General features: G+C 39.5%; 1 protein-coding gene across 2 annotated transcripts in view; it reads left to right on the forward strand.

The window, feature by feature from the left end:
• Positions 1-8,997, forward strand: part of LOC140937232 (serine/threonine-protein kinase ULK3-like) — a 56,912-nt gene extending 47,915 nt beyond the window's left edge. For both annotated transcript variants that reach the window (XM_073386774.1, XM_073386775.1), the window contains one exon: positions 8,299-8,997. In XM_073386774.1, coding sequence (XP_073242875.1) covers positions 8,299-8,315 — 17 coding nt within the window. In that variant the 3' untranslated portion in view covers positions 8,316-8,997. The remainder of the gene's footprint in view (positions 1-8,298) is intronic.
• Positions 8,998-11,872: the final 2,875 nt, after the last annotated feature.

An 11,872-nucleotide genomic window follows, 5' to 3' on the forward strand; every position in this document is an offset into this window, starting at 1 on the left:
TTTTCACCTTGCTCCGCGGTCCCTGATACTGATTGACCTTGTACTCAGGATATAGGTTCGTCAGCTCTAGTCTCAGTTGACTGTACTTCGTTGTTTTCTCGAAATCTTTAGACTCTCTATTTTCCAGCCATGGACAGCTCATTTCAATCACTCTGACTTGCTTGCTGGTCTTGTCAATAACCGTGGCGTCGATTCTAGTAGCTTTTACTTGAGTTGTGTCAGCGAATAAGGGGACGTCCCAGAAGGCGGTCGCATGCTCATTCTCATTATTATTATCTCGCAGTATAAAACTTTGGAATGCTGTCCACATTATCAGTAGTATAGAGCGCATAAACGTAACCTACACCACTTGAGAAGCTATACTTAGAAGTAAAAAAAGGTCGGTACGAAACCTAATACGATCCTAAAATACATAATGATATGAATCTCTCTACTTAAAAAGCCAATTTAGAAAATTATTAAATTGTTATACTCTGTAAACCCTACGCAAAGACATGATGATATAATTATCTCTACTTGAAGCCTGTTTAGAAAATTATTCAGTTTTTATACTCTCATTGTCTCTTATATACCTAAACGAGGCCATCATAATGTGGTTATCTCTACTAAAAGCCTATTTAGAATAATATAAAACTATAATACTCTAAAAAATCTAAGTAAAAACATCAGCAAACTTTTGTTTCTAGATTTCTAGGGGAAAAAAAGCCTAAAAACTGGAGTCCTTAGCGCCCTAATTAAGTATTTATCTTAAATGTTCTGGCAAGTTTTTAAAGTGTTTGAGATGACCGACTTCTGCATCCGCTCAAGTACGCTCCGTGCTCTCGTTCCAAGTAGCATCCTTACCGACTTCTCTAGGTGTTTAGAGTAACCACCCAGTACGTCAACTATTACGTTGTACTGTTCAACCCTGTAACCATTGTATCTCTGCTTCAGCTCCCACATCATGGGCCCATACTTGAGTGTCTTTTCCTCATCTTTCTTAGCTCTACTCTCAATCCATGGGCAGCTCATTTCAATTGTGCAGACTTCTTTCCTCTCGTGGCTGATAAATCGCACGTCGATCCGATTTGCTCTAACTTCGTTGTGCTCTGCATAGATGGGAATATCCCAAAACGCCTCACCCGTGGTGTTCTGGTAGGCTGGTTTTGGCATCACCGGTGAGTACCATGGTGGAACCTCTTCTTTTAACCCATGCTCACGCAAGAGCTCAAAAACAGAATCTTCAAAGCTGCATTATGCCTGTATAGGTACTTGGTTTGTGCCAGGGAGGAACATCCAGCCAATACATGTGCAACGCTTTCAGCTACCTTCCCACATAAACTACATAGGACTTCGCCGTCGGTGGAGGTTTGCGTCTTCTCCTTTCTGTAGAGCTTCGTAGGTAACAACTGCGCATACAGTTCATACATGCCCGCGGTGGTATATGTAGGGCATGAAGCCCAACCTTTTAACCATGCAAAGCAGCTGGTTATGCTTAGGCTCTCATCTTCTCATCTGATACGGAATAACTTTCCTTGCCACTTTTTGTCTTTAGTGATCTCCAAGAACTGCTTCTCTTGAGATTGCTTCAACAGATTCCCAGCTCTTGCTGCAGTCATCACCTTTCCTTCTGTTGTAACGCACACGGGATTTAGGGTATCAAGCTGAAGTGTGGTGTTGAGTTCTTCACCGTACTTAGCTGCTTCCTTTACAAGCGACTGGTGGCCTGATGCCATGGCGTGTTCTTCAAATTCTCTAACTGCTTCCACCGTCTGGTCCGAATTCTGATACAATTTCAGTAGTGATTTGATTTTAGTGATCTTGTACTCGTGTTCGACTGATCGCAGGCCTCTGCCCCCTTTCTCCTTCGGTAGATATAACAAAGAAGTTAGGCTAGCTGGGTACTTGCCTCCGTTCTCAACTATGATCTTCTGAGCTGCTCTGTCCACATCTCTTAGCTCTGATAGAGGCCAATGCTGTGTCCATATTAAGTACCGCAGGACTGGGAGTGCATACTGATTAGTTACCTGTTTACGGTTACAATCAGACAGGAGGCTGGACCATATAATAGATATCCTGCGTTGTTGTTGTTGTTGTTATTATTATTATTATTATTATTATTATTATTATTATTATTATTATTATTATTATCATTATTATTATTATTATCATTATCATTATTATTATTGTCTCTATTATCACAGTCTTTGCTGGTGTTCTTTTTTGTGCATCAGCCGGGCGCAAACCATGCACCTAGAGCGTCAGTCACTCAAGTCAATCACTCTGTTCATACACTGAACACCTTTCTGAGGATTCGTGCAGATCCCAGCATGCAGATCTTTTGAATCTCTGTCATAGTAGCTCTCTTTGATACTTTCCTGATGTTTTCTACCATACCCTTCTTCACTGTACCAAGCGCACCAACAACCACAGGGATCACTACGGTTTTCATATGCCACATTCTCAGTATTTCTAGTTCTAGGTCTTTGTACATGCATTTTTTTTTCAGTTTCCTTCAGTGCGATGTTTGTATCTGATGGAACAGTCATATCAATAAGTTTGCAGGTGGAATTCACTGAATCTTTAACGATGATATCTGGTCTGTTCGCTGTTATAGTTCTATCAGTATTGACTTGCATGTCCCACGTTATGTAAGGAAGGTAAAAAAAGCGTGATACACGTGCATAGTTTTGTTTTGCTAATCTAATCCTGTTGATTTTTGGCCGCTCTCGTGGTCGTCGTTGCTTAAGTTCCATTTTGTTATCGTCATCATCATCACCATCATTATCATCTTTATCACTCCCCAGAACCCAAAAATAAAATTTTTATAACGTAATAGCTTATACGTTCCGCCACCTTAAATTTTTCCCACCTGTTTTAAAAAATGCAGCCACTGTGATTTTCAGGCTATCTTAATGATACATTTGTGAACCAACAATCTCTGGCGAATATTCTCTTTATAAGCACCCCTTCCATTATATGTTTGTGGAGAGCTGATAAATGATCTAGCTTCTTTTTACTTTGCGACATCAATTCAATTCTAAGGCGCTCATAAACTTGTTTGAAGCCACAGTTTGAGTATCATGTTGCTCTGTAATACTCCAGTACTAACATAGCATTGCCAAATGCAGCATTATCAAGTTTGTACTTATTTCACTCTCTTCTTTTTTTGCAATCCGATGATTCGGTGATTAAACCATGATATACTTAGTAAAGATCAGATCATAAACAACGTAAACATGCTGCTTTATCCTCCCGTGAGATCCTAGTGACACTTGGTGGGTCTGCCGAAACCGGAAAGCACTTGACTTATGGAAAGCTAAAGAAAACGTCGATAATACAATGATATTATTGCGTAGTTGTTGCCCATATATCTGGCAGCACTGTATTTTCTGTTATTGTTGCTGTTGTTGCCGTTTTCTTCCAATCTCTGAGCTGTAACGTGGTTATTCCAGCCACAAAATTTCCATTTTTAAAGTAATTTAGTTCGTTTAACGTGTTTAACTGAACGTCCTTTTTTGAAATTTGCAAGACATTATGGGTATGTGCTGCAGTCAGTAGGGGGAAGAATTCTTAAGTGAGGCTGATTAGATAACCTTAGCTGTTGGTTGAACGTTAACAAGCTCAGTTTAAATGTTCCTAAAACAGAGCTAATGCTTATTGAATCAAGGCAAAGACGATTTGTCCAATCTGACGACGTAGAAATAGGAATTTATGACCAAGCTATCAAGAGAGTTGATCATACCAAATCCTTGGGTCTTACCATAGATGCTCAACTCTCCTGGGGTAAACACGTTGAAGAGATTTGCAAGAAAATCTCTTCAGCTATAAGCGCCCTAATACGTGTGTGGCCCTTTATATCGAAAGAAACTGCAACTCAAATTTATTACGCTTTAATTCCGCATTTTTATTACTGCAGCCCCGTCTAGCGTCTGGGACTGTTTGAGTTGTTAACCTCCAAAAATAACAGAATCGTGCAGCCAGAGTTGTTACTAAATTACCCATGGATACGAGCTCAAACCACCTCCTCTCCATCCTCGACTGGGAGAGGCTATATCTTCGACGAAAGAAATAGAAAGTCTTAATGATGTATAAAACCATGAATGACCTTGCTCCGGAATATCTTCAAAGTCTTTTCTCTCAGCTTCACTCTGCTTATAACTTAAGAAACTCTGAGGGAAAGCTGAACCTGCCCAAACCAAGCACCACTTATTTGAAACGAAACTTCTCTTACGGCGGGTCCCTTTATGGAATAACTTGCCCAACACCTTAAAAAATGCTGCATCGGTTGATCATTTTAAGCGAAATATCAAGAAGGGAGCTGATATATCGGTATCCCACACGGCAACCATGTAAAGCAGTTGTAATTAGTTTTGGTTTTACTTTAGGCTTAACTGATGATTTTCCGTGTATAAAAAAAAGATTTACATACATACATATATCTAGCCGGATTTTTGAAAACGTTATCCCCAAGTGGACCTTTCCGTCCAAATATATTTTTTGGCCAAATACCGTGATCTCCATAGTAGCCACTATAAAAACTCAGAATGCAATCATTGCATTTTTTAATTTCTCTTCTCCTCCTTTCCTTCTCCTCCTTTCCTTCTCCTCGCTCTTTCTTTTTCTCCTTTTTTCTTCGTTAAAGTGATTTTGGAGGTTATCGGACTTACGAAACCTGCCTTTTGACACCTTTCCACTCAAATGACGGCAAATTTTGTTAGGTTTGTTCCCAAAAAATCGGTTCGACATACATATATGATATTGGGATCAGAGGGATTACATCTAGCAAATGGTATCAATTATGGGAAAGTTTACACTTTGCAGTTATTTCGATATATGGCGAACAGTATGTAATTAGGTTGCAATTTGTATCTGAACGTGGCTTTTGATCGGTTTTTCCTCTCCATGAGGTACCCTGGGGTGCAGTGGAGGCGTATATATATATTTTTTTTTTTTAAGGGGGGGATTGCACGGGTGCATTAGGTAGGATTTGCTCAGGTTGTGGCACGAGTCAGTCGAGTCATGCCATACAGGGCAGGGGGATGGGGGAACATATCGCCTTTTGCCAACCCTCTGCTCTCTGCTCTGCTGCTACCAAGGAAATACTGAGCACTCGCCTGAAAAATACGCCTGCATGCAGGCAATTTGGAACGAAAAGTCCCTTCGAGCCTCTGCGGAGAGAATATGGGGCTAAGGGAGTGAAGAATGCGATCAGCACCATTTACCAGTTTGATATCAGAGATCAAGTCAAATAACCTGTCAACGACGAACAATATTGGCACAGTATAGCACCCAGAGTCAACGTCCATTATTCAGATCTGTTATTCAGTTGCAAACTTCTTTCTCCTGGCTTTCAATTTTGTGTGAAGACTTTTCCACGATTCCGCGACTGACTACGATTATGACACAAGGCAGACACGATCTCCAAGAATTCAACTCCAGCTTAATTCGCCGTTATTTGGAATGATCGCGATGAAACCAGAAATAACACGAGTTGACTTTATGTATGACCCTTCCGCTGCTGTCGCCGTTTTGAAATCCAGAGACTCTAAACAAACATGGCGGAGACGACGGCAATGGGCAGGATGCCACTTATAAAGTGCATTCACGCTCCGCTAATAAGCTTCATCTCGAATATTCCAGGTTGCTCAGTTTGTCAAATGAAGCGAGGAAATTCCTTGGAGTTGAGTCCTTGAGCAGAAACTCCAAGTTCAGAATGAGAAAGACAAGACAGTTCCTAGTCGTGTGTTTACGTCCTCCACAAAACGTCTTTTGAGGCAGTCTCACGCCATGGTCGTCCAGTGACGGCAAAGAAATGTATTTAAAAGTGTGATGCACGTCCACGGTTTTTGGTGTTCTGATTGCTGTCGCCCTCATAGTTTAGTCACTTATAATCCATGAAGAGGTGGAAAAAATGGAAATTACAGTCTGCAAACAAAAAGGAACCTGGGAACCTAAGGAACAGAAAGGAAATAGCACTTCAAATTTCTTGCAGAATTATTTATATAAATTTAAGAACTTGTATCAACACTCTAAACAGTGTTTTTATTTCGGATATCGAAACACCTCGATGTTGGTATAAATAAGACCCGGCTGCTTCTTCTCCGGAGGGGACAAGAAATCCTCCCTGCACTGTACAGATGTTTCCTTTGCCCAGTCGTAGTTTATTTTGAAATCTCTTTTGTTTTGTGCTCTCTGGAACCAAAACCTATAACTGGGAATTCTTTATCATCTGTCCCTTGAGGACAGCGAGCGATCCAGGTCTGAAATAGGCTAGGGGAGGGGAGGGTATAACACATCTTTTGGTCTGAAATAGCATACGGGTTTCGGGAAGGAAGGCGCACCCCTCCCCCCTCCAACCCCTTGGTATTTTCGACCCACGTCTCGTAATCACGATATTGAATGAAAACGCCTCGTCTCGCGTTTGCCGATATATTAGACTTACAAAACCGTATTTACTTGAATTTTACTTTGCTAGTGTTATTTAATGTCTTAACGTTTCTTTTTTTAATTTTTTTTTTAAGTTCAAAGAAGAGCCGTAATGTTTCTTGCTTTTGGTTTTCCTGTTTTCTCGAAAAAGAATTTCCGTATATCGTATTCGATCTGAAAGATTACGGTCTTTTCAGTCTAATTATTGTCACCCAAAAGTAGACCAAGAAGATTTATTTATTTGTTTTTTTTTTTTTTCAAAACATCACGTTTTGTCTGGAAAGGGTCCATATTTTAGTTGCCATTTGACAGGAATATACAGCCAGATGTCTCCTTTTTTTGACATGTGTTGAAAAATTAAGTAACGAAAGTATCTTAACAAGATTAGAGGTATTTCGAATTGTTCTAGAATTATCTGTGAACCCATATATGCGAATAGTTTCAGTGTTGTCTTTATAGACAGCACAAATCCCTCAAAAATGTGGTTGATAGCGGCTTAAAAGTGTTTATTGAATCTTTTGTCACAGACAAGGCGACAAGGTATTGTTATTGTTTCCTCAGTTAAGACCTTGTTAGTACGCGAACGACGAAACTTGGCAGACAATAAAGCTTCCTAATGCTTTTTATCCTGACGTGATTTCTTTTTGTTTGTTTGTTTGTTTATGTTTGAAAGGTTTTTTTCCCCAGAATGTTAAAGCCTTTAAACTGAATCAAGCCGCTTTAATGACTTTTTTCCTCTTCTAACTTGAATTTTTTCATTTTGGACTGCAGGCTATATTTCTAACATTTGATGTACATGTGAGAGAATTAAGCTCTTACAAATCTGTTGGGGCTTTTTTTTTTAACAACCTCCGTGTTAAGAGGTTATTCAACCCGCTACTGTATGTCCACGCCCTGGTGTCCACGATCAAAGTATTTTCACGATAAGCTCTTTTATTTACTCCTATACTATTTAAACTAGCAAATTTAGCCAAAAGCAAATTTCGACCAAATTTCCAAATTTCATTTTGTGAAATTTTGAAACTTAAATAGCACCGTGTGTAATTATACGCAGAGAGCTTTCATTTGAATGGTCACATCATACGATTTCGTAAACTGACTCAAAAGTTAGGGTCACCTTACAAAACTCAATCAAATACTCCGGCAGTGAAAGGTTAATGTTATTTGAGTTTACGAGCCACGGAATAATTTCTATATCAATGTTTGTTCAATTGGTCTTTAGCTAGTTAAGAGAAATGTTCATTGCATTGCATTTTTCTGTATATTTAATGGCCCATTTGTACGCCCTTGATACGATTGAAAAAAATCACTCGTCTCTTAACCAAATGAAAAGTATGTAAGATTTCATTTTAAAAAAATCGTCCGGCTTTTGTCGACACTTTCATGCACCGAGCTTAAATTCATTAAATTCATCAAGTACAACATGCACAGAAAACTGTAACTGGGCTCCAAGAACTTCGAAACAATTGTTCAACAGCTCTCGGAAGATGTTTCTGTTCGTATATTGTCTCCATCGACAGAACCACGATACAGCACAATAGACACATCTATGGACGAAACTCCACAACACAGTTTTTTTCCGGTGCCGTCAGTAGAGGCGTTATTCCCAATCGTTTGGAACACTTTCAAGGTACAGGGATCAGTACTCTAAGGAACCGCCCCACTCGGAGGGCTATGAACCTCAGCAGGCCTTTCAAGTGTTTGTAGTTAAAGTTTGGATCGAAATAATGAGATGATCGTTCTGCCTCAATTCAGTAAATCCCCGCACTTTTGCTTTTTAATATCTGAATCCCACCATTAAAATGAATGTTTACCGTCTCTGAGACATAAAAATATCCTTTAACACTCACATATGCTCTGTTTCATATTATTGCTTGGTCTTTTTTGCAGGGTGCTTGATACAGTAAATTTGCGGGCGCGCCAGCCGGAAAAAGGCTATCACTCGACGGGCATCAAGCCATCCAACCACTTCTGATAGCAGCACGGACCAAGTTCTCTAAGAGGAAAAAAAGGGGCGGAAATGAACAGCCAAGAGTCAGTACTTATCATGATCATTTGCCAGTTCTGGGACCGGACAGACGAAGCATTGTTTCGTGATTATGACTGCATGTTGTCATTATAATACTTATCATATCCTAACTATATAGCTTTACAGAGAAGACAAGTGATAACATCACCAAAACTAAATTTGTGAAAATACTGAATAGGTTGGCATATCCGGAAGATGAAAAATGTTTACCTGCCAAAAATCAGCCTGTTAGCAAATTGGAGGGGAGATATAAGCATTGTCATGCTCCGCTAACTCCATTTTGATTCTTCGAAAATAAGCCTGGATGGGTAAACGTACCGTAGAAGGATTTTCATGGAGTCATCAGAGCATAATTTAAGTGCTTATACATCCCCGCCATTTTGCTCTAAAAGACTGATTTTTGGCAAATGAACATTTTCCATCTTGTTCTTTCTGAATATGCCATCCAATCGCGTGATTTCTGAAATTTGAATTTTTGTGACGTCACACTTCTCTTCTCTATTGTTGTACACTAAACTCAAAATCTGTCAGGTTTGTTACATGGTTTTAACGTTAGAGTTCTTCTATGTTGCTCCGGATGAAAACGTGGCTCGGTTGGAAAAGTTAAGGGTAGAACAACCATGAGATTTATCACAGAGCCAGCCGTTTCGGGGGGGGGGGGGGGGGGGTAAACACCTGGGTAAACAATCAGAATTCCAAATACGTTAGTCAAGTCACGTACGAAGAAAGTGAACGTATTAACAAGGTGTCGGTATCAAGTCAAAAACACCTTTTATAGAGCAAAATTCTAAAGAAATAAAAGAGGACATTAGCATCGTCAAATTAAACATCTCTAATCTTCTCAAAGCCGTCATTCCGCGGAAAAATCCACGGAAACACTCTAAAATAGCTCAGCTATACACTACTTAAAACAAAACCGTTCTCTGCATTACTCGTTTGATTGCAAAAAAAGTGAAATGGACGTGTACAAATCATCCTCTCCGGCGTGGGGAACATTGTCGCGATGTCAACTTAACCTTCTGAAAGGAAAGGTTTGTTACAGAAGATAGTTGACAATGATGTGTCCGCATTTATTTAGCGAGGTTGACTTTCCATGGGAATTTTGTTTTGTTTTGTTTTTTTTTATTCTCGACACAATGAGAACATCAATTCATAAATAACAAAACTAATTACAGCCTCTACACACAAAAAAGTAAATAAACAAATAAAAAAAAGGTTTTAGAGGACAAAAGCCTGTCAGTTGCAAATATTGTTTGCTACGATTTTCAATACTTTATTGTTCAAAAAGCGTATTAAGTAAAAATTCATCGAAATAGGTTTCTTTGCGATGTTTTTGCAAGTATACAAGTATTTCTTTTGCAATAATGCAATACACGAAATCTGCTTAGAGTTGAATTTTACATCTGCAATGGAAGGGAGTCTTCGAATGTGTTAAATAAAATTTGTTTCTCTGAAAGTTGTACGTTCTCCGTATGGTATTTATTAAACCACCCAAAAGTTCTGGAAAAGAATTCATTTGACTCTTGAAAATATATGAAGGTATGTTCAATTGAATCGGGATTGAGGCAGAAAGGTCCCGTGTCATCAGAAGGCTAATTTACATTTAATTAGTTCTTTCTTGGTCGTAATTGTTCTGTGCGTAACCTCAAGAGAGAATTGTCTAAGCTTGTTATCTTTCGAGGACTTATGTATATTCACGAAACAATCACTCCAATCAGGATGTTCTGAAAAGCTTTTTTTCCAAGCCCTTACTGCGTAGGGTTCAGGAGCAAGTTTTCGATGAATAGATTATAATAATTTTTACAGCGGAATTTAGTTAAACTTGTTGTACTCTGACAGTACTCTGACCGTGCACAAAGCAAATCCGGAACTAGGGAATCAAATGCCTTTTGCTTCATGAATCCGGAAGAATTGCAGCAATTAACTGAAAATAATGCAAATAATAATGCAAATAGTATACAACTATCCCTTCAGTTGTTGGCAAGTACTCTGCTGTCAGCAGACAAATTTCTACATGCTCCATAATTTTTTTGGCAGAAATTCACCTGTCAAAATTTTGACTAACGGCGGCGGGGGGAGACAAGTTTGTTCCTGGAGTGTGACCAAGAGCGTGACCAAGCCAAAGTAAAGCCTTAGAAATTTATTTCCGAAAATTTTGTTTTAAGCCGAACACAAGAAACTTAAATCTAGATTTTTATTCGAGCCATTACGTCGGTTTTCCTGAAATGGCTATTTTTTCGTGAAAACGAAACGCAACTTAAATATCTGGGACTCCGTTCCTTACCCTACTGAGTTTTTTACCCCTACCACCAGAGTCTGTACGGACGAACGGTGTACGCTGACGTCATTACCACATTTTCTGAGGTCCATGGGTTTCCATTTTTTATAGCTATGGGATCCGCTGCTCGCGCGTCTAGGACGCTCCGCATTAAACGTGCACGTTCGGAATAATCACCTCGAGCGCGTTCCTTTTTCTATAGCCTTTGGTGTTTGAAGCAGTTTTTAAACGGGACACCAACGCAAAATTGACAACAACGTTCATTGTATCCTGAAACCACGAACACGCCCTTTTTGTGTTTTGAGACAAGAAAAGTGCAGTGTTAAGCCAATCGGCATTAGTCTGAAATGAAAGCCGCCTTCCACCTCCTAACCCGTGGGGTAAGCCCCCCACTGGTTAGGAAGTAGAGACGGCTGACTTCACAAGCACGAGAAATTTTGTATACCAGTATGTGGTTTTTACTTTTCCCACTTCCTTTGCTTTAACTCGATGATAAACAAGATGGCGAACGAAGCGTCCGCGATATGGCTTTTGATATGTTCGCATAAGGTCTGGGTCAAAGTGACCTATGATTAGTCCACGTTGAGTTGTTGTGCTTATGCGTGTGCTTATGTCAACCCAGTTTTCACTAGTCAAAGCAACGACATAAGAATAAGCACAAGCACGTTTTTCTTATGCTTATGCTTATGTCGACCTAATTTTCACTTGCTTACACATGTGCTTGTGCTTATGCACTAGTGAAAACCAGGCTTTATATTTTCCCTGAAATGTCGTAAGTGAGTTGTAAAATTCTTTGTCCCCTTTTTAGTTTCATGGACCGAAGCACGTCAATCGATTATCAATTAAGCAACAAGTCAGTAGCATCTCAGACGTTTTATTTAGTGATGAGTGGTTTTTTTTACCGCTGTTTGCCTCCCGGCAGTAGGAAGCTTAAGCAACGACGATGGCGACGGCGACGGCCACGAAAACGTCACTTAAAAAGTTAATTTGCGCTGCCTATAATGCGCTTATTCCATTTCATTTAATTCGTCAAATGTTGGCAAATTTCTTTGGAGTTGAATAACAAAGGATTGTATCAAGTTCAGGAAAAGAAAAAGAAATTCACTTGGTTGTTTAGTGTTCCCGTCCTCGACAAAACGTGAAAATATAACGCACTT

The sequence above is a fragment of the Porites lutea genome, chromosome 5 (assembly GCF_958299795.1).
Source record: "Porites lutea chromosome 5, jaPorLute2.1, whole genome shotgun sequence".
Lineage (NCBI taxonomy): Eukaryota > Metazoa > Cnidaria > Anthozoa > Scleractinia > Poritidae > Porites > Porites lutea.